Source organism: Hemicordylus capensis, chromosome 13 (genome assembly GCF_027244095.1).
Source record: "Hemicordylus capensis ecotype Gifberg chromosome 13, rHemCap1.1.pri, whole genome shotgun sequence".
NCBI classification, from domain to species: Eukaryota; Metazoa; Chordata; class Lepidosauria; order Squamata; family Cordylidae; genus Hemicordylus; species Hemicordylus capensis.
Genome location: NC_069669.1, coordinates 14,546,645 through 14,565,102, shown reverse-complemented (window position 1 = coordinate 14,565,102; position 18,458 = coordinate 14,546,645). Strand labels below are relative to the sequence as shown.

The 18,458-nt window shown below is 48.8% G+C and overlaps 1 protein-coding gene across 3 annotated transcripts in view; it reads left to right on the top strand.

Moving 5' to 3' along the window:
• TMEM184A (transmembrane protein 184A) overlaps nucleotides 1-17,219 on the top strand; it is a 30,356-nt gene extending 13,137 nt beyond the window's left edge. For all 3 annotated transcript variants that reach the window (XM_053276168.1, XM_053276169.1, XM_053276171.1), the window contains exons 2-9: nucleotides 292-552; nucleotides 4,230-4,395; nucleotides 5,963-6,053; nucleotides 7,739-7,814; nucleotides 9,658-9,749; nucleotides 10,792-10,961; nucleotides 12,685-12,882; nucleotides 15,229-17,219. In XM_053276168.1, coding sequence (XP_053132143.1) covers nucleotides 292-552; nucleotides 4,230-4,395; nucleotides 5,963-6,053; nucleotides 7,739-7,814; nucleotides 9,658-9,749; nucleotides 10,792-10,961; nucleotides 12,685-12,882; nucleotides 15,229-15,479 — 1,305 coding nt within the window. In that variant the 3' untranslated portion in view covers nucleotides 15,480-17,219. The remainder of the gene's footprint in view (nucleotides 1-291; nucleotides 553-4,229; nucleotides 4,396-5,962; nucleotides 6,054-7,738; nucleotides 7,815-9,657; nucleotides 9,750-10,791; nucleotides 10,962-12,684; nucleotides 12,883-15,228) is intronic.
• The last annotated feature ends 1,239 nt before the right edge of the window (nucleotides 17,220-18,458 follow it).

Genomic DNA, 18,458 nt, shown 5'->3' with positions numbered 1-18,458 from the left:
AAATGCCTTGCACGGTATAGGTTTCTGCCTAACCTACCCTGCAGGGTTGTGAGGATAAAAATGGGAGGAGAGGAGCTATGTACAGTTTCTGAGTTCCGGGGAGAAAGGGCAGAACAAAAACACTTAATAAGGAGAAGTGAGAATAAGATACAAAGCCTTGATTTCATTGCTGCTTGGTTCTCTCTGGGTGTGTCTCCCTGTGCTGTGGGCCGTCCTGCCTCTTCTCCCTGCTTGCTTCTGTCCCTCTCCGCCCTCAATCCCTGTTCACCTTTGCTCTCTCCTCTTCCACAGATGAACAATACTACGACTCACGCCGTGCCGTCCTTTCCCACCGAGAGAGAGGTCTTGGCAACCAGCATGACTGCTGCCACTTTGCCGTTCAACCTCTTCCCTCCGGTGGGCTTCAGCGACTTAATTGTGGGTGACGGATCTCAGCCAAAGGCTGACCAGAACTACTCTCAGGATAACCAGCAGCTCTTCCTGACCACTTCGACAGCAAAGGTGGTCTCTGGCCTCTTTGTCTGGACTGCTCTGTTCCTCACTTTCCACCAGGTAAGGGAGCGAAGGTTGTGGTGGGGATGGGTTAAGGCAGTTTTACTCAGCACCTGGACAGCTGGCCCACTTGGGAACCTTGTTTACGTTGTCTCATCTTCTGTGATGGAAGGGAAGCAGGATCTAAACACTAAAGGTAAAGTGTGCCATGGAGTTGATGTTGACTCCTGGCACCCACAGAGCCCTGTGGTTGTCCTTGTTAGAATACAGGAAGGGTTGACCATTGCCTCCTCCCGCGCAGGATGAGATGATGCCTTTCAGCATCTTCCTGTATCGCTGCTTCCTGATATAGGTGATCTAAAGACTACACTACTTTATTTGGCCACTAACCATGAAAGGTCTAGGAATGACTATACAACATCAAGTCCAAGAACAGTACTTGCATAGGTACATCAAGCAGAAATTAAGACAGTTCTGGGGTGGAGAGAAGACTGGCTAAATTGAATTTTGCATTTTTGGATCGATTTGGGATTTTCTTCTTTATGGAACTTTAGGCCATGGCAACACTCTCCCTTAAAGGGAATAGCACAGAAGTATACCACTGATGGCTACCTAGAGCCAGATGCAGCCTGCAATTTTGAGAATGTAAAAATAGCCATGCAGGATCAGAACAAAGACCGGCAGGGCTGCACAACGTCAGCCCTCCAGCTGTTGGACTACAGCTTCTATCATTCCTGAGTATTGGCCGCTGTGGCTGGGGATGATGGAAGTTGTAGTTCAACAACAGCGGGAGGACCAAAGTTATGCAGCTCTTGTCTAGTCTAAGGGTTCCCACCTCTGCGTCCCCGGATGTTGTTGGACTACAACTCCTATCATCCTCCGCTCTTGGCCATTGTGGCTGGACAGGATAGGAGTTGTAGTCCAACAACATCTGGGGACCCAAAGTTGGGGAACCCCCAACCTAGTCCATCCTCCTATTCCCCACAGCGCCAACCCGATGCCTCTGGGAAGCCCACACGTCAGTCATGAAGCCAGTAGCCCTCCCCATGTTAATTTGCATGCAATTTGCTGGGAGAATAAAGATACACTGCCTCTGAACATGGATGCTCCACATTCGTGACTAACGGCTGTTGAAGGACTGCCAGCTTCTTCATGGATCGGTCTAAGAAATTAAATTCCACACTCAAAGAATCTCAAGTGTTGCAACTGATTAATGTCTGCTAAGGCAACGGTGTTTGTTTTCTTAGAAGCAAGTGTCACTAAGTTTAATGAGGCTTTCTCCCAAGTAAGTGTTCACAGGTAGTTCTGTTAATCTGAGCATGGTATTCCATAGAACGGCCACACTGAGAGCCTGTTAACGAGAGCTTTATCAGCTGGACTTTGTCCTCTGCCATATCTCTATCTGCTTGTTTCCACATGCTCTCCTCGGGAGTCTCTTCTCAGTACAAGGACACAGGATTTCTTCTGGAAGATTTTGAGCAAAGTGCAGCCTTCTATTTGCTTGTTTTTGTTTGAGCATTATATTCTTAAGACCCCTTCAAATCTTTTTCTGTGCATCTAGTCCTCATTACTGGAGAGCTCTTTGAAGCCACAACAGCAAAATAGTGAAGGCAAACAATGAGAACCTGGAAAAGGTTCCCGGGGGCTTGCTCTGCCCTATATTTTGGCCTGGGTTTCTTGCTGTGCCCCTGCCTAGGACCTCCACTCCCTCAGTTCTGCTGTACTCAGCCAGCTGAAAGTGGTCTCCCCTTTCAAACGATTCACCCATTTTATCCTGGCTGCTTCCCTGGGCATGAAACTTCTTTCCTGAACAGTTGTGTGCTGAAATCTCCCTCCCTTAGTGCAGAATTCAGATTCTGATTCCCCCCACCCCCAAGCACAGGCTATAGGAACACAGGCAGCTGCCATATCCTGAGTCAGACCATTGGTCCATCTATCTCAGTATTGTCTACACAGACTGGCAGCGGCTTCTCCAAGGTTGCAGGCAGGAGTCTCTCCCCGCCCTGCCTTGGGAGGGAATCTGGGACCTTCTGCATGCAAGCAGGCAGGGGCTCTTCCCAGAGTGGCCCCATCCCCTCAGGGGAGTTTCTTACAGTGCTCCCGTGTGGTCTCCCATTCAAATGCAAGCCAGGGCAGACCCTGCTTAGCAAAGGGGAACATTCATGCTTGCTACCACAAGACCAGCTCTCTTCCTCGGAGAATGATGCAGCTCCTTCTGTGTCCTAGCGCTAGTTGTTCTGATCTCTTTGGGATGTCAGAATCTAAGGAGATTCTTGCTCAGTTGGGCTTAGGGTCTATCATCCTGTTTCCACCCACGGCCAGCCAATCAATTGCCTCTCAGATGCCCACAAGATGGCAACAACTCCCCCTCATTACGTCATCAAGCATCTGATATTCAGTAAATATTGGGGATGGGGCCATAGGTCAGTGGTAGAACCTCTGCTTTGCATGCAGAAGGTCCCAGGTTTGCTCCCTGGCAGCATCTCCAGGTAGGGCCGGGTAAGACTCCTTCCTGAAATGTCAGAGTCGCTGCCAGTCAGTATAGATCGGGGATTCTCAAAGTTGGGTCTTCAGGTGTTATTGGACTCCAACTCCCATAATCCCCCTCCCCAGTGGCCTTTGGTTGGGGATTATGGGAGTTGAAGTCCAATAACATCTGGGGACCCAACGTTGAGAATCCCTGGTGTAGATGATACTGAGCTATATGGACCAAGGGTCTGATTCAGTATAAGGCAGCTTCCAATGTTGCTGTGTAAGTATACAGCCCCTGAACCTGCAGGCTCCATTTTAGCTGCTCAACTGGTGGATAAATTCCAGGAGCATAGATAGAGCTCCTTTTAAGCACATTTCTTTCGCCGGGCTTTTAATTGACTTTTAAAAATCGTTCTTAACTGTTTTCACTGCTTGAAATTCTTTATATTTTGTTTGGTGGCATACAAATCTAATAAACGAACAGCCCCAGAAACCAGCTAGTGCAGACTAGCTGGTGAGCACTGTAAAGATATTCCCCTCAGGAGATAGAGCCACTCTGGAAAGAGCACCTGTATACTTGCGTGCAGAAGGTTCCACATTCCCTCCCTGGCAGCATCTTCAAGATAGGGCTGAAAGAGAATCATGTCTGCAGCCTTGGAGGAGCCGCTGCCAGTCTGTGAAGACAATACTGAGCGAGAGGGACCAAGGGTCTGACTTGCTATATGGCAGCTTCCTGTGTTCCTAGACATGTCTTTGAATTTGTGCTTGCTTTGTGCCTTTCACCGTTAGTGTGTCGGGATGTGCACGGAACCGGTTCGGAGGCCTTTTATGGTTCGAACAACTGGCGGTTCCACTGGCTCGAAGGCAGAGGGGGTTGTCTTTAAGGGTGAGGGAGGTTGCACTTACCCCTCCCTCCTCTTTCCCCCCCGCCAGTGCTCGTTTTTTTGGAAATTCTGTCAGGGCGGCAGCGGCCTCCCTGCCACCCCATTGCCCCCTTAATCAGAAGTACGCAGGCGCGTCGGGTACTTCTGGTCAAGGGGGCAACGGGGCAGCAGGGAGATGGACTTTCAAAAAACCCGAGCACTGGCGGGGGGGGAGGAGGAAGGCAGAGGGAGATGTAAGTGCACCCTCTCCCGCCCTTAGAGACAGCCCCCTGCCTTCAAATGCCCCCCGCCCAATTCCTTGCACATCCCTATTTGTGTGTCCGTTATCCAAGGGGTGTCTCTTCCCCCGCATTTTCCCTCTCTCTCCCCCCCCACCCCCAGATCTTCTTACACCTGAAAAACTACACCATTCCCAACGAGCAGCGCTACATCATCCGGATCCTGTTCATTGTGCCCATCTATGCCTTTGACTCCTGGCTGAGCCTCTTGCTGATTGGCAGCCACCAGTATTATGTTTACTTTGACTCCGTGCGGGACTGCTATGAAGGTGAGTTGGTTGCCGTGATCTTGCCCAGGACGTTCCACCCACAAAGCGGGGTGTCCTGCTAGCAGCAGATTGACACCCGAGCCAGGTTTCAGTGGCAAAGCATGGAAGAGGCCGTTGTTCACAAATGGTCGATGTTTGCCTTTCCCGAGTGCTGTCTCTGTGGGTCTTGCACAAATCACTCTGCACCTGGCTTGGAGATGCTTCGGTTGGAGTGGGATGAAATGTTTGTGGACAGTGGGTCCGGTTTGGGATTGCCCTTGGTACACACGTACCTTTCCTCTCCAGGATTAAACTTCAGAGAAACAGTTCAGCGACCTTGTAGCAAAAATTGACGGTAGACATTGCCGATTGGCTAGCGCCTGTGTCGCTGCCAGGATGTGTCCCTAGTTTCTAAAGCACGACTTCAACTATTTTCTCCTTTGTTTCTAACAAGGCCAAGGATGGATGGACACGTAGCCCTTAAAATATATATATTTTAAAAGGGAGGCAACTCGCCTGAAACATGATGGGGGTAGTGGCGAGCCAGACCAACAGCTGACAGCCTTTAGCCAAATAGAAGGCATGGCTGTTATGCAAACTGTGAAGCGATGAAGAAGCCACTATTACAGGGGTGTCAAACTCAATTGGGAGGTGGGCTGGATTTGATTCCAATGCATCTCCAGGGGGCCGCACCCACCTTGTGAGCCTTCTCACACCTGCCTCTTGCCACCTTCTGTCTTCATGTCTCTATCTTCCTCCTTCTCCCTCTTTCTCACTCCATTCCTTCCTTTCTTCCCCCTCCCTGTTCCCCTTCCACTCTTCCTTCTGCCCCTCTTTCTCCTTCACCCTTTCTTCTCTTTGTCATTTCCCTCTCTTCCTCTCTTCCTTCTGCCCCCTTTCACCTGCACTCTTTCTTCTGTCTTTTCTCCTCCCCCAACTTTCTCTCACTCCCTTCCTTTCTTCCTCACCTCCTCTAGCTCCCTCCATTCGCTCCTTCAGCCAAAATCCTCCAGGCACTGCAGAGCCACGAGGATGTAGGAGGGAGGAGTGTGGCAGCGCAGGAAGATGGAGAGATTCTTCCTTCCAAGTGTGGGGTGGGGGAAGAGAGGAAGGCCGGCAGCAGGAGGAAGGGAGCAACCAACCAACCAACCAACCAACCAACCAACCAAACAGGCGAGCCAGCCAGCTACAGCAAGTGGGGAGTCATGCTACCTCTTCTGCATGCAGCGAGATGGAGGGAAGGAAATGCGGTGGCCAGGGTTGACACCCAGCTGCTTGGGGGCTGGAAAAAGAAGCTCCATGGGCAGGATCCGGCCAGCAGTTTGGCAGCCCTGCACTATTATATCAGTCTTCCTTCTGCTAAGGCAAAACTCTCCAGACTCTCACAGCAGTCCAGACAAAACTCTCCCAGCAGATGATGTTATGGGTCAGTAGGTTAGCAGGAGAATACAACATGGATACTACTAATACGAATAATAAGATACTACTAATACGAATAATAATAATAATAAGAATACTACAGTCTTCGGCGCGTACTGTAGATGGATCCTGCCTTGTGTGACTGCATCTGCCTTCCTTTCCCCGGCAGCCTTTGTGATCTACAGCTTTCTGAGCCTTTGCTTTGAGTACCTCGGCGGAGAGAGCACCATCATGGCTGAGATCCGAGGAAAGCCCATTGTGTAAGTTGACCCTCCCCCTGTCCAGAAGCATCGAGACGAGGGTTGCCAGCAGTCCCGGATTAGCTGGGACGTCCCGTATTTCTGGGGGAATGTGTCTGTCCCGTCTGGGATGCCACTCCCCCCATATTTTGGCTCCACTGCGCATGCAGCCAGGGAAGCTGCAGGGTGAGGCATGGGGTGGCTGGAGCTGATGTGGCTGCTCCTGCTGCCTCTGACCAGGAGAAGGGCAGTGCCGGCAAGTGAGGAAGACTGGTGGCACGTGCAGAAGGGCTCCCCTCTCCTGGAAGCGGCACTGCAGTGCCTGGCCTCCTCTGCCCTGCCCTGCAGGGCCTCCCGGTCCCTTGGCGGCCACTGCCCTCTGAGCAACATAGCCCAGGCCCAGGCCTGCCCACTCAAGGCTGAGGAGGAGGTGGCAGTGGCGGCTGGGAGGCCTGGAGCTCAGAGAAGGAGTGTGGAGAGTGCCTGCAGAAATGATGGCCCCACCTCCGAGATCCACCCCCGCCCCCAGCCCCGACTTCTGTCCCATATCGTGTCCCAGAATGTTGGCGACTCTAATTGAGACCGATGGCTTCCAGGCCATTGGAATGCCCTCAACTCCTGCCTGTCAGCTTCTAGCGGCATCTGGTGGGCCACTGTGTGAAATAGGATGCTGGACTAGATGGGCCTTCTTGGGCCTGATCCAGCCCCAGGGCTGTTTTTATGCAAACTGGTCTGAATAGTCCTGAAATCTCTCTGAGAAGATGAGTGGTTCCAGGCCAGCTACTCTGAAAGATAGATGCCACTGAGATTGGCAGGTAATGCGTAGCGTTGGGAGAGGGCCGCATGGTCATGTACAGGTGAAACTCGGAAAATTAGAATATTGTGCAAAAGTCCATTAATTTCAGTAATGCAAATTAAAAGGTGAAACTGATATATGAGACAGACGCATTACATGCAAAGCGAGATAAGTCAAGCCTTAATTTGTTATAATTGTGATGATCATGGCGTACAGCTCATGAAAACCCCAAATCCACAATCTCAGAAAATTAGAATATTACATGGAACCAAGAAGACAAGGATTGAAGAATAGAACAATATCAGACCTCTGAAAAGTATACAGTGTACTGTGCTTGATTGGCCAGCAAACTCGCCTGACCTGACCCCATAGAGAATCTATGGGGCATTGCCAAGAGAAGGATGAGAGACATGAGACCAAACAATGCAGAATTGCTGAAGGCCGCTAATGAAGCATCCTGGTCTTCCATAACACCTCATCAGTGCCACAGGCTGATAGCATCCATGCCACGCCACATTGAGGCAGTAATTGCTGCAAAAGGGGCCCAAACCAAGTACTGAATACATATGCATGCTTATACTTTTCAGAGGTCCGATATTGTTCTATTCTTCAATCCTTGTCTTCTTGGCTCCATGTAATATTCTAATTTTCTGAGATTGTGGATTTGGGGTTTTCATGAGCTGTATGCCATGATCATCACAATTATAACAAATTAAGGCTTGACTTATCTCGCTTTGCATGTAATGCGTCTGTCTCATATATCAGTTTCACCTTTTAATTTGCATTACTGAAATTAATGGACTTTTGCACAATATTCTAATTTTCCGAGTTTCACCTGTATGCGCAGGATGAAATCCTCTGATAATCCTCTGGCCCTACACTGGTGGCTTGTCTTTCTCTTGCCTAATAGGTCTAGTTGCTTCTACGGAACGTGTTGCCTGCAGGGGATGTCCTATTCCATTGGCTTCCTCAGATTTTGCAAGCAGGTGAGTTACACTGACGTGTAACAGTATTCAGGTGGGGAGAACCTCAGATTAGCTTTCACTTCGCTGTTTTCTTTCTCAGAGTTGTGTGGGACTTGATTCCATTGAAGTGAAATGCTGAGAGATTCAGGACACACCGGAATCTGGGATGGCTAGGAGATTTGTGTTTTTGTTGGGGCCCATCCCCAGCCTAGGGAATCTAGCATTATATCAAGAATTGTGGATTCTTCACACTTGGGGAGGGGGGCCGCCAAAAGGGTTATAATACAACCCTGGAAGGACAAATTTACTCCTGAAATGCAACTTTGGATAACTGACATGTGTCCCCATCAGCATTTGGTTTTTTTCCCCGAACGGCAAGGTAAAGAAGAGGAATTTTCAGCTATTTGGTCACATTTTAATGAATTGTTTATGCTTTGAAACATGATAGATATCCTTAGAAGAAAGTGTCTTTATTGAGCAGGGAGAGAGCAACTGGCCCTCTCCATCCCCAGCACAGCATCCCTCCAGTGGCTACTGCTTGTGTCTGTCTTGCGTTTCTTTTTCAGATTTTATTTATTGTTTGTTTATTGTTAGATTTATATACTGCCTTTCATTAAAAACAATCCCACACTCCCAAGATTGTGAGCCTTTGGGGGACAGGGAGCCATTTACTTTATTTTATTTTATTTATGTATATGTAAACCACTTTGGGAACTTTCTGTTGAGAAGTGGTATATAAATATGCACTGTCTTCATATGTCATCTCATTGCAATAAAGTCCGTGTATGGGCTACGGGAGGGCAGACAAAAGGGAGTACTTTTTTGCCACTGCTGGATGTAGTGATGGCCGCCAGCTAGATGGTTTTAAAGGGGGGTTAGACAAATTCATGCAGGACAGGACTCTCAACGGCTACTAGCCTTGGAGCTATATTCTTCCCACAGGATCAAAGCTGGCATGCCTAGAGATGTGGAGGCCTTTCCCCCCAGAAAAAATACCACGTTTTCTAAAAAGGCATCTCTAAGCATGCCCCTGAACACCAGGTGCTTGAAAACACAAAAGGAGGGGGCTGCTGCCCTTGTTTCCCCACTTGTGGGCTTCCCAAGTGCACTTGGTTGACCGCTGTGTGAAGCAGGATGCTGGCCTAGGTGGGCCTCGGCCTGACCCAGGAGGGCTTTTCTTATGCTCTTTCTCTTCTGTGTGCTTGGGGGCTGCCTGTATTCTGTGACTGCACCAAGCATGCATGAGATGTGGGAACTGGAATTCAGTATCTTGAGAACGGCAACTCCTCCTGCCCCCCGCAGTTTAAAAAGCACGCTTCTAGTCCTCTGATCCGATATGGCGCACTCCAGTGTGTCATGAGAAGGGCTGAAGAGACCTTGACAAACAAAACCACCATTGGGATGCATCCATCACTTGGGTTTTAATTTGATTTTTAATCTGCATTGATATGGAAAATAATTGCTTGGAAGAAAAGCCTGCCCCCCCCCAACACGCACACACCCTTTTCACCTTACAAGGTGCAAATCTGCTTTGCAGTGAGCACTTTCTGTGATGGGGCATTCCGTCGTGTCGGAGTGAACGAGGAATAGCTCTTCTGAGAAGGTGCCGTCCGTCTGTGGCTTTTAATAAGTACTTAGCTCCACGACATTAAATATGTTGTTACAGCATCTCGGGCATCTGAAAATGCCTGAAAGCTGCCTGATCAGGGGGCCTCTTGAAACGGACTAAAATGGTTTGCCCACCAAACCAAAGGTTGCTGCCCCCGATGGAAAGGGGCCCAAGGGGTGTGGAGGAGAAATATGGAGTGGGAATGCATTCTCGCTGCCTTGAAAACACATCCCCGCTTCTGTCTCCTCCTTCCAGGCAACGCTGCAGTTCTGCATTGTGAAGCCTCTTATGGCCATCATCACCATTATCCTACAAGCTTTTGGGAAATACAACGACGGAGACTTCAAGTGAGAACGTCAACAGCTCCGGGAGTGAGGGAGGCTGCAGGAGCATGTGGATAAGGACTGACAACTGGCATGTTGACCAGTCCTAGATAAGCTTCAATGGCCTTGGTTTGGGGTGGGACAAACCTCCCAGTTCTTAACTGGTTGGTTTCATGGGTTTCCCGTTCATGAGGCAGTTGCCTCCAGCAGCAGATTACTGGGGCGCCAGCAGGGCGACAAGATGCTCCCTACTGCTGTCATCGGATCACAGGAACAACATACGAAGCTGCTTTATACGGAGTCAGACTTTGGCCCAATCTACTGTCTACACCAGGGATTCTCAACGTTGGGTCCCCAGATGTTATTGGACTTCAACTCCCATAATCCCCAACCAAAGGCCACTGGGGCTGGGGATTATGGGAGTTGTTAAGTCCAGTAACATCTGTGGACCCAACACTGAGAATCCCTGGTCTACACGAACTGGCAGCGGCTCAGGAGTCTCTCCCTGACCTACCTGGAGATGCCATGGGCCTTGTGTATTCAAGCATGTAGATGCTCTTCCACTGAGCTTCAGCCCCTTGTGCTAAGGGGAATATCTTGCAGCACTCATCCATGTCCCCCCTAATTTTTTTCGCCTTGAGTATGCAGAATGAGTTTTATCTGGGTGGCAGTATCAAGGCAGTCTGCGCGCACTTGCATTCAGAGTGGGGCAGGATCTAAAATTAGCTAGCGGGCATCAAAAAATGTGTGTGCACGTGCATGCCTTAGAGCTAGCCTGCTCAACTTTGGTCCTCCAGCAGCTGTTGGCCTACAACTCCCATAATCCCTGGCTATTGGCCACTGTGGCTGGGAATTATGGGAGCTGTAGTCCAAAAACAGATGGGGTGGGGGGCAAAGCTGAGCAAGCCTGCCTTAGAGGGAGCACTGGCACTCATGCGTAGTCTCCCACCCAAATGCAAACCCAGGCGGACCCTGCATAGCAAAGGGGACAATTCATGCTTGCGACCACAAGACTCTCCTCCATGAATAATACTTTTGGGTGTGTGTGTGTTTGTGTCTTCCCCAGCATCCACAGTGGCTACCTCTACATCACCATCATCTACAACTTCTCTGTCAGCCTGGCTCTCTACGCACTCTTCCTCTTCTACTTTGCCACCAGGGACCTCTTGCGCCCTTTTGAGCCAGTCCTCAAGTTTCTTACTATTAAGGCAGTCATTTTCCTCTCGTTCTGGCAAGGTGAGTTTCTCCACTTCCCCTTCCTCGATGGCAGCAAACCTCTCTGCCCAAGTAGGCTGGGGTGATGCGGCTTGAGACCAAGCAAGGTTCCCGGTAACAGGGAATACCAGATGGTTGTTAACTACAACTCCCAGCACGCCCCAGCCAAAGGCCATTGCAGCTAGGGATGCTGGGAACTGTAGTCGACAACATCTAGGATTCCCTGTTACAGGGAGCACGGGCTAAGACTCCATTGGTGCAATTCTGCAACAGAACTGGTGCATCTGAAGATCTGGTAGCCTGGTGCAGTGCAGGTATTATAACTCTACCCTGCTTGCACTGGAAAGGAGCAGGTTTGTGGTGGTTCCCCCACCATGGTATGGAATTGAGCCAGCCTTTGCAGCTATTGGACTGCAGTCTTATATTCATGAGTGAATGTGCCTTCTAGAACAGCTGGCCACTTTGAGGTGCTGTAGCTGTTGTGGAACTACAACCCCCACCATCCTGAGCCACAATGGCCAACAGCCAGGGATGACAGGAGTTGTAGTCCAACAACCTCTGGGGGACCCAAGCATGGGAAACGCCTAGGCTTGCTGGAATCTTTAGATTCTGAAGGCCAAAGGCTATTGTGGCTGGAGATTATGGGAGCTGTAGTCCAAGAACATCTGGTGAACCAAGGCTGGGTTAGACAACTGCAGGTACAATCTTCGGGTCTGAAAGTGGCCTTTGACCATTGTAACTGGGGGTGATGGGAGTAGTGCATAACAGCTCTGCTGGATCAGGCCCAAGGAAGCCTATCTACTTCAGTAGCCTGTTTCCCGCAGTGGCCCACCAGATGCCTCTGGGAAGCTCACAGACAAGAGGGGAGGATATGTCCTCTCTCCTGCTGTTGATCCCCTGCAACTGGTATTCAGAAACATCTTGCCTCTGAGGCTGGAGGTGGCTTCTAGCCCTCAGACTAATAGCCACTGGTGGACCTGTCCTCCATGTATTTGTCCAAGCCCCTTTTAAAGCCATTCAAGCTAGTGGCCATCACCCCATCCCATGGCAGAGAATTCCATCAATTTAATTATGAGCTGTATGCAAAAGTACTTCCTTTTGTTGGCCCTAAATTTCTTAGTCTTCACAGTTTCATGGGATGGTCCCTGATTCTAGTGTTGTGTGAGAAGAAGAAACATTTCTCTGTCCACTCTCTCCACTCCATGCATAATTTTATACCCCTCTATCATGTCTCCCCCATAGTCGCCTCTTTTCAAAACTAAAAAGCCCCAGGTGTTGTAGCCTAGCCTCATAGGGAAGGTGCTCCAGGCCCCTGGTCATCCTGGTTGCCCTCTTCTGCTCCTCTTCCAGTTCTCCAACGTCCTCCTTAAGATACGGTGACCGGAATTAGTCTAATAACCACTGGAGACCCAAGGTTGGGAATCCCAAGGCTTGATGCAACTTGCAGATTCTGAAGCCCCAAGGCCATTGTGGATGAGGATGGTGCAGTAATCCAACAGCTGGACTGCCTTAGATTGGCCAAGCCCACTTTGGGTGCAGTCACATATATTTCCCACTCAACCTAAACTATTTGCAGGATTGTTGTGCATTAGCAAGGGGGCGGGGGTGGAATCCATGCATGGGCTCCTTGAATGGAAAACAGGGTGTAAATACAATGAAATGAGATACACACAAACAGACCTGACTCAATGCTGCAGCCACATGAGCAGACGGATGATACTTTGGGATGACTTCTCTTGTGCAGGGATGCTACTGGCTATCTTGGAGAAATGCGGGGTGATCCCGGAGGTTCAGATCATTGACGGGAAGGCAGTGGGAGCCGGGACGGTTGCCGCCGGCTACCAGAACTTCATCATCTGCATTGAGATGCTCTTTGCTGCCATCGCTCTTCGGTATGCTTTTACCTGCCAGGTATACAGGGAGAAGAAAGAGAACGCAACAGGTAAAGTGGTGCTACTCAAATGACTGGTTGACTAATCTTTCTGTGTTGCCCCGCAAGGAAGTTGCTTTGTAGTAAGACCGTTCACACAATCGGTAAGAGCAGGGCTGCTCAATTCTGGCCCTCCTGCAGATGTTGGCCTACAACTCCCATAACATCTGGTTATTGGCCACTGTGGCTGGGGATTATGGGAGTTGTGGTCCAAAAACAGCGGGGGTTCCAAACTTGAGCAGACCTGCCTTAAGAGGGTAGGATAAGCATCCCACCCAGCTTCGGGATCTGGGTGCGCCCCTGATTTTCGATCGTGCGTTTGCAAAAACCTAGGGGGGGTGGGGGGGACATGATCATGTTGTGGGGTGGGAGCTGGGTTGGAGACTGCTGTCCTCCCCAGCGGTTGTACCCAGCATATTATTAACAGTGGAGGAAGTGCCAACGGAGCCTGTGCCCACCTCCCACAGAACCATTTCCCCTGTCGACCTATGAATGACTCTTTAGTTCCACCACCGACCAAAAGCAAAATCCTAAACAAACGCACTTGTTAATCAATACTTACATACCAATCAACCAGCAACACTGAGTACAAACACGATGAATATTTATATTCCGCTTTGTTCAACATGGAGAATAAAATAACATTTGCAGCAGATTAAAACCCACGCCCATTTCATTCTACAGGACAATCTCGATATTTGGGGGGGGGTTGTTCTGTTCCATGGTACAACCATGGATTTGGAAACCACGAATATCGAAGCATTAGGGCAATGGAGAATTGAGGGTTAGGCTCCTGGTCGAGGGGAAATGTCTTTAAAATATCAGATTTTGGTGGGGGGGTTGCTTGGAGAGGTCTCCTACCATCATAGATGCTCCCCCTGAGTTGCTCTGTGCCCCTGAATGCCTCAAAATCAGCTAAAAATCACCTTTAAAAAATGGAATACAAAACATGTTCTGGCAGATCCTCTAAAGATAACAAAAACAAGGAACAAGAAATGAATGTAAATATTAACTATGTTGAAACTACTGAATCATTTGAACATGATATAAATAAATCATGTGCGCAAGAATACTCACTGAACACAAAATGAATCAAAACAACAATGAATCAAACAGGAGAACCGTATAGTCCATAACAGATTTGAAATGTACGAACAGAACTGGATGTAAAGACAACCGCACCCCAGTGATGATGCTGTTTCGAGATCCTTTCTCAAGTGTTTTTAAGTCGTTTCAGTAGTTTAGTTTCAATATCGTTTATTTTTACATTCATTTCTTGTTCCTTGTTTTATCTTTATTGGACTTGCCAGTTTGTGTTTTGCATTCTTTATTTCAGATCCTTTACACTATTTGTGTTGTGCTTTTTAAATAACGGAGCCATTTTTAGCCTCCAAAACACAAAATGTCAGCCGGAAATTACCTCCGTGGACTTTTACCTAGTTTTTTGCAAATACATGGCCGGAAACTGGGAGTGTGCACAGCTCCCGAAGCTGGGTAGGGCTGGGAAAAGACTCCTGCTTGGAAAGCCACTGGCAGTCAGTGCAGACACATGTATTTTTTATTTTATTTTACATATATATATATAATAGAGAGAGACAATCGTTGCAGCCCTCCTACAATGGAAGAATACTGTTACTTTCCTGCAATGAAGATGCAACATTGTATCACTGCAGCTTATCAATCAAACCTGGTTTTGTTATAGTGTAAACCACCCTGAGCCTTTCCGGAAGGGTGGTATAAAAACTGAATGTGTGTGTGTACACACACACACATACACACACACACACTCTCTCTCTCTCCTATCCTGCTTTTCCTTCATAGCGCCCAGAGCGGTAGCTCAAATACTGAGTTAGACCAGTGGTCTGACTCGGGGTATGGCAGCTTTCTACGTTCCTAGATTGTAAGCCACTTTGGCACGGGGGACCATTTTCTTCTTTTTGTTCCTTTTGCTATTTTGTTGAAAAGCAATATATAAGTAGAAGTAGTAGTAATCATGGACATACAATCCTGGTTTTTAAATGCTCCACATGAACTCTGTAGAAAAAATTGTCCTTAGTTCTTCCTAGAGAGAGGGAAAGATCCAACTGAATGCCCATGTTTGTTTTTATTTATTTATATCTGTATATTACATTTTTATCCCGCTCATCCTCCAAGGAGACCGGAGCGGGGTAAATGGTTATGTTTCTCCTCACAACAATCCTGTGAGGTAGATTAAGCTGAGAGATACGTGACTGGCCCAGGGCCACCCAGTGAGTTTCAGGGCTGAATGTGGATTTGCACTCGGTTCTTCCTGGTCCTAGTCCAACTCTGTAACCACTACACCACACTGATCTCCTCTCTTCCTTTTCTTCTGCTCAGCAAACCTTGCTCCAATGCAGAGCATCTCCAGTGGGCTGAAGGAGACCATGAGCCCTCACGACATTGTCCAGGATGCCATCCACAACTTCTCCCCAGCGTACCAACAGTATACGCAGCAGTCTATGAAGGAGGCTGAGGCTGGGTTACCTGGACAGAACGGGCATGTGGAGCCCAAAGCCGACGGCCAACACGGCAAGAGGAGCAAAAACATTGAGAAAAGAGTGTTGATCATCTCGGATGATGAGCTCTAAGACTCTGCTGGGGAAACCTCCTCGCCTCCCTCCAGCACAGCGGCTGCCAATGGAATTGGACCATGTCGAAGCAGGCGTTGCTGGTGGAGAGACAGACGGGTCCCTGTCGATTCTGTCGACCAGCTCTTGCCTCAGGAAGAACTGAATTGTTGAAAGCTGGTTTCTAGAAACTCGGCAGGCCTTGCTCTCTCCCGTCTAAATCTGTGCTCATTCTTTGACCCTTCCCTCCCACTTCTGAGTGTGGTGTGGTGGGGGACGTGAAGCACTCTGGGGCCACGAAGAAGGGAAATGGCCTTGCGTGCTGGGGAGGCTCTACAGAGTTGCACAGAACACTGCCAGTGTCTTGTCTGACGGTGGGGCAATGAACCTTCCTTGGTAGGGCTCCACTCAGCATCTTTTGGCCCAAACTGTCTTGTAGGAAGGAGGGAGGGAGAGAGAGAGAGAGATCAGGAGTGGACCAAACACAACCTCTCTTTAAATCCAATGGGAATGGGCCCGATCCCACAGTAGGACTCTGTCATGCTGGAACAAGTTTAAAAAAAACAAGCCTCGGTGCTTTCAGTGGATCTTAAATGTAGCAAGCTACAGCCGGGCTGGGCTTAATAGCCCTGTTGGCTTGCTCTTTCTCTCATGCATTTGGACGTGTGAGGGGGAAGCATAGGCCCGTTTCCTCCTCCTGCATTCACTGAACACCTGAAGGGGAGAAAGTGAACAGGGCTCTTGTCTTCAGGAATTATGAGGGAGGGGAGAACAGGGGGTGGGGTCACACCCACTCCCAGCTTCCTGAAACGGGGAAAAGGGGACCCCCAAACTAAGGCTTTTTGTGAGTTGCAATGAAGGTTCAGTGTTGCTAAGTCTTATATCTTGGGTGCCGGGAGATTTTTCTTGTCTAAAAAAGGTGTGGCGTTCACTCAGTCTAAGTTTTGTTTTGTCCAGCGACCACAAGGGGATGGGGTTGTAGCTTGGTGGTAGAGCATCTGCTTTGCATGCAGAAGGACCCCAGGTTCAATCCCTGGCAGCATCTCCAGGTAGGGCTGGGAGAGTCTCCTGCCTGCAACCCTGGAGAGCTGCTGCCAGTCAGTGTAGACAATGCTGAGCGAAAAGGAATAGAAATAGAAGGCTTTTGATGGACGTAGACTTGAAAGCATTTTTCATTTCCTGTGTGTGGGTTCAGTTCAAAGTTCAAAAATACCTGCCACTTTTTTTTAATGCTGTAGATGGGGTTGGGTATCGGAGCTATGCCTCTCCTCCACCTTGCTGGCAACATAAAATGGGTTCCCAGATGTGGCGGGACTATGGCTCCCATCATCCATTGTTGCTGGGGATCATGGGAGTTGTAGTCAACTACTTGGGAGCCCAGGTGGGGAACATCAGCTCTAATCCAACTAAAATGACATGGCAGGCCTCCAACTGTGCTAAAAAGGTGATCTTTTCCAGGCTGCAAAACAGATGGGAATTTTTTAGTAACTTCAGCAAAAGGCTGAAGAATGACTCTCTCCCCTTACACGTTGATGATCTTTTTCTGTGTTCTTTTGCATCGGAGGCTGAGTTGCTCTAACAGGGTTTTCAGCCACTGCGTGAAACCGGGCTTGTCTGTTGGATGACTAATGTATGTTGTACTTCAGCTTCAGCTTTTAGAGTGGTGGCTGTCACTGGGAGTGTAAGAAGTATAAACCTAAACATGTTAAATTATTTATATTAAAAAGAAACACCCACTTTTCTAATAAAAATAATTCCATTGCTGTTTGTATAGTCTGTTCTGTCATCGGAAGAATCAACAGCCATAGAATCTCGATTGCAGGCAGTGGCTTGCTTGTCCCGGTAGTGTGTAGTTACGTTGTCATGACGGTTGCTTTACAGGTGGGAAACTGGAGCTGGCAACCGTTTTGTCCGGTTGGACCATCTAATCCATTTCCTTACCTAGGATCAAGCTCAGGGTGAGGGCCCAGATAATCCAATGTCCCGTTTCCGGCCAGAGCTGACCAGATGTTTCCATGCAGTCCACAACTGAGTCCTAAGTACCCCTCAGCAATTGGTGTTCAGTGGCACACTGTAGGGGAATTCACACTACCATAAACTGGGTGGGAGATGAGTCCTACCCAGTTTCGGCAATCCCATTTTGCAATTGTGTGTTAGATTAAAAAAAGGGAGAAGGCAAGGAGCTTGATTGTCAAACCCCAGCTGGGTAGGATGATTTCCCACCTACCTCATTCAGAAGCTAGGGATGAAATCTGGGAAATGCAAGCTTGTCCTACCCAGCTGGAGCTTGACTGATGATCAAGTTCTCTGCCTCCTTTTGTTTATCTAGCACATGATCACTTCCTGAAGCCAGGTAGGACTCTTCTTTTACCCAGTTAATGGTTGCATTAACTGTCCTTGTTTCTCTGGACATGGAGGATTCATGAAGAAGGAGAAGTCTATTGTGGATTTGTCCAATCCCCTTTTAAAACCATAGAAGGCAGCGGCACATCTTGAGAATTCCTGGCAGTCAGCTCTGTACTGGGTGAAGTACCTGCTTTAGTCTGTCCTGGACCTGTTTCAATTATGTCCTGCCTCTCCTCCATCATGGAACTCAAGCTGCTGCACATGGTGTTCCCAGGAGAGGAGAGCTGGTCTTGTGGTAGCAAGCATGACTTGTCCCCTTAGCTAAGCAGGGTCCGCCCTGGTTGCATATGAAAGGGAGACTAGAAGTGTGAGCACTGGAAGAGATTCCCCTCAGGGGATGGAGCTGCTCTGGGAAGAGCAGAAGGTTCCAAGTTCCCTTCATGGCTTCTCCAAGATAGGGCTGAGAGAGATTCCTGCCTGCAACCTTGGAGAAGCCGCTGCCAGTCTGCGAAGATAATACTGAGCTAGCTAGACCAATGGTCTGACTCGGTATATGGCAGCTTCCTATGTTCCAGGTGGACACCCACAAGACCTAAACCAGCTTAGTTTCAGCAAAGTGACTGTCCTATACCCTTGGACCAAACGATTTCATTA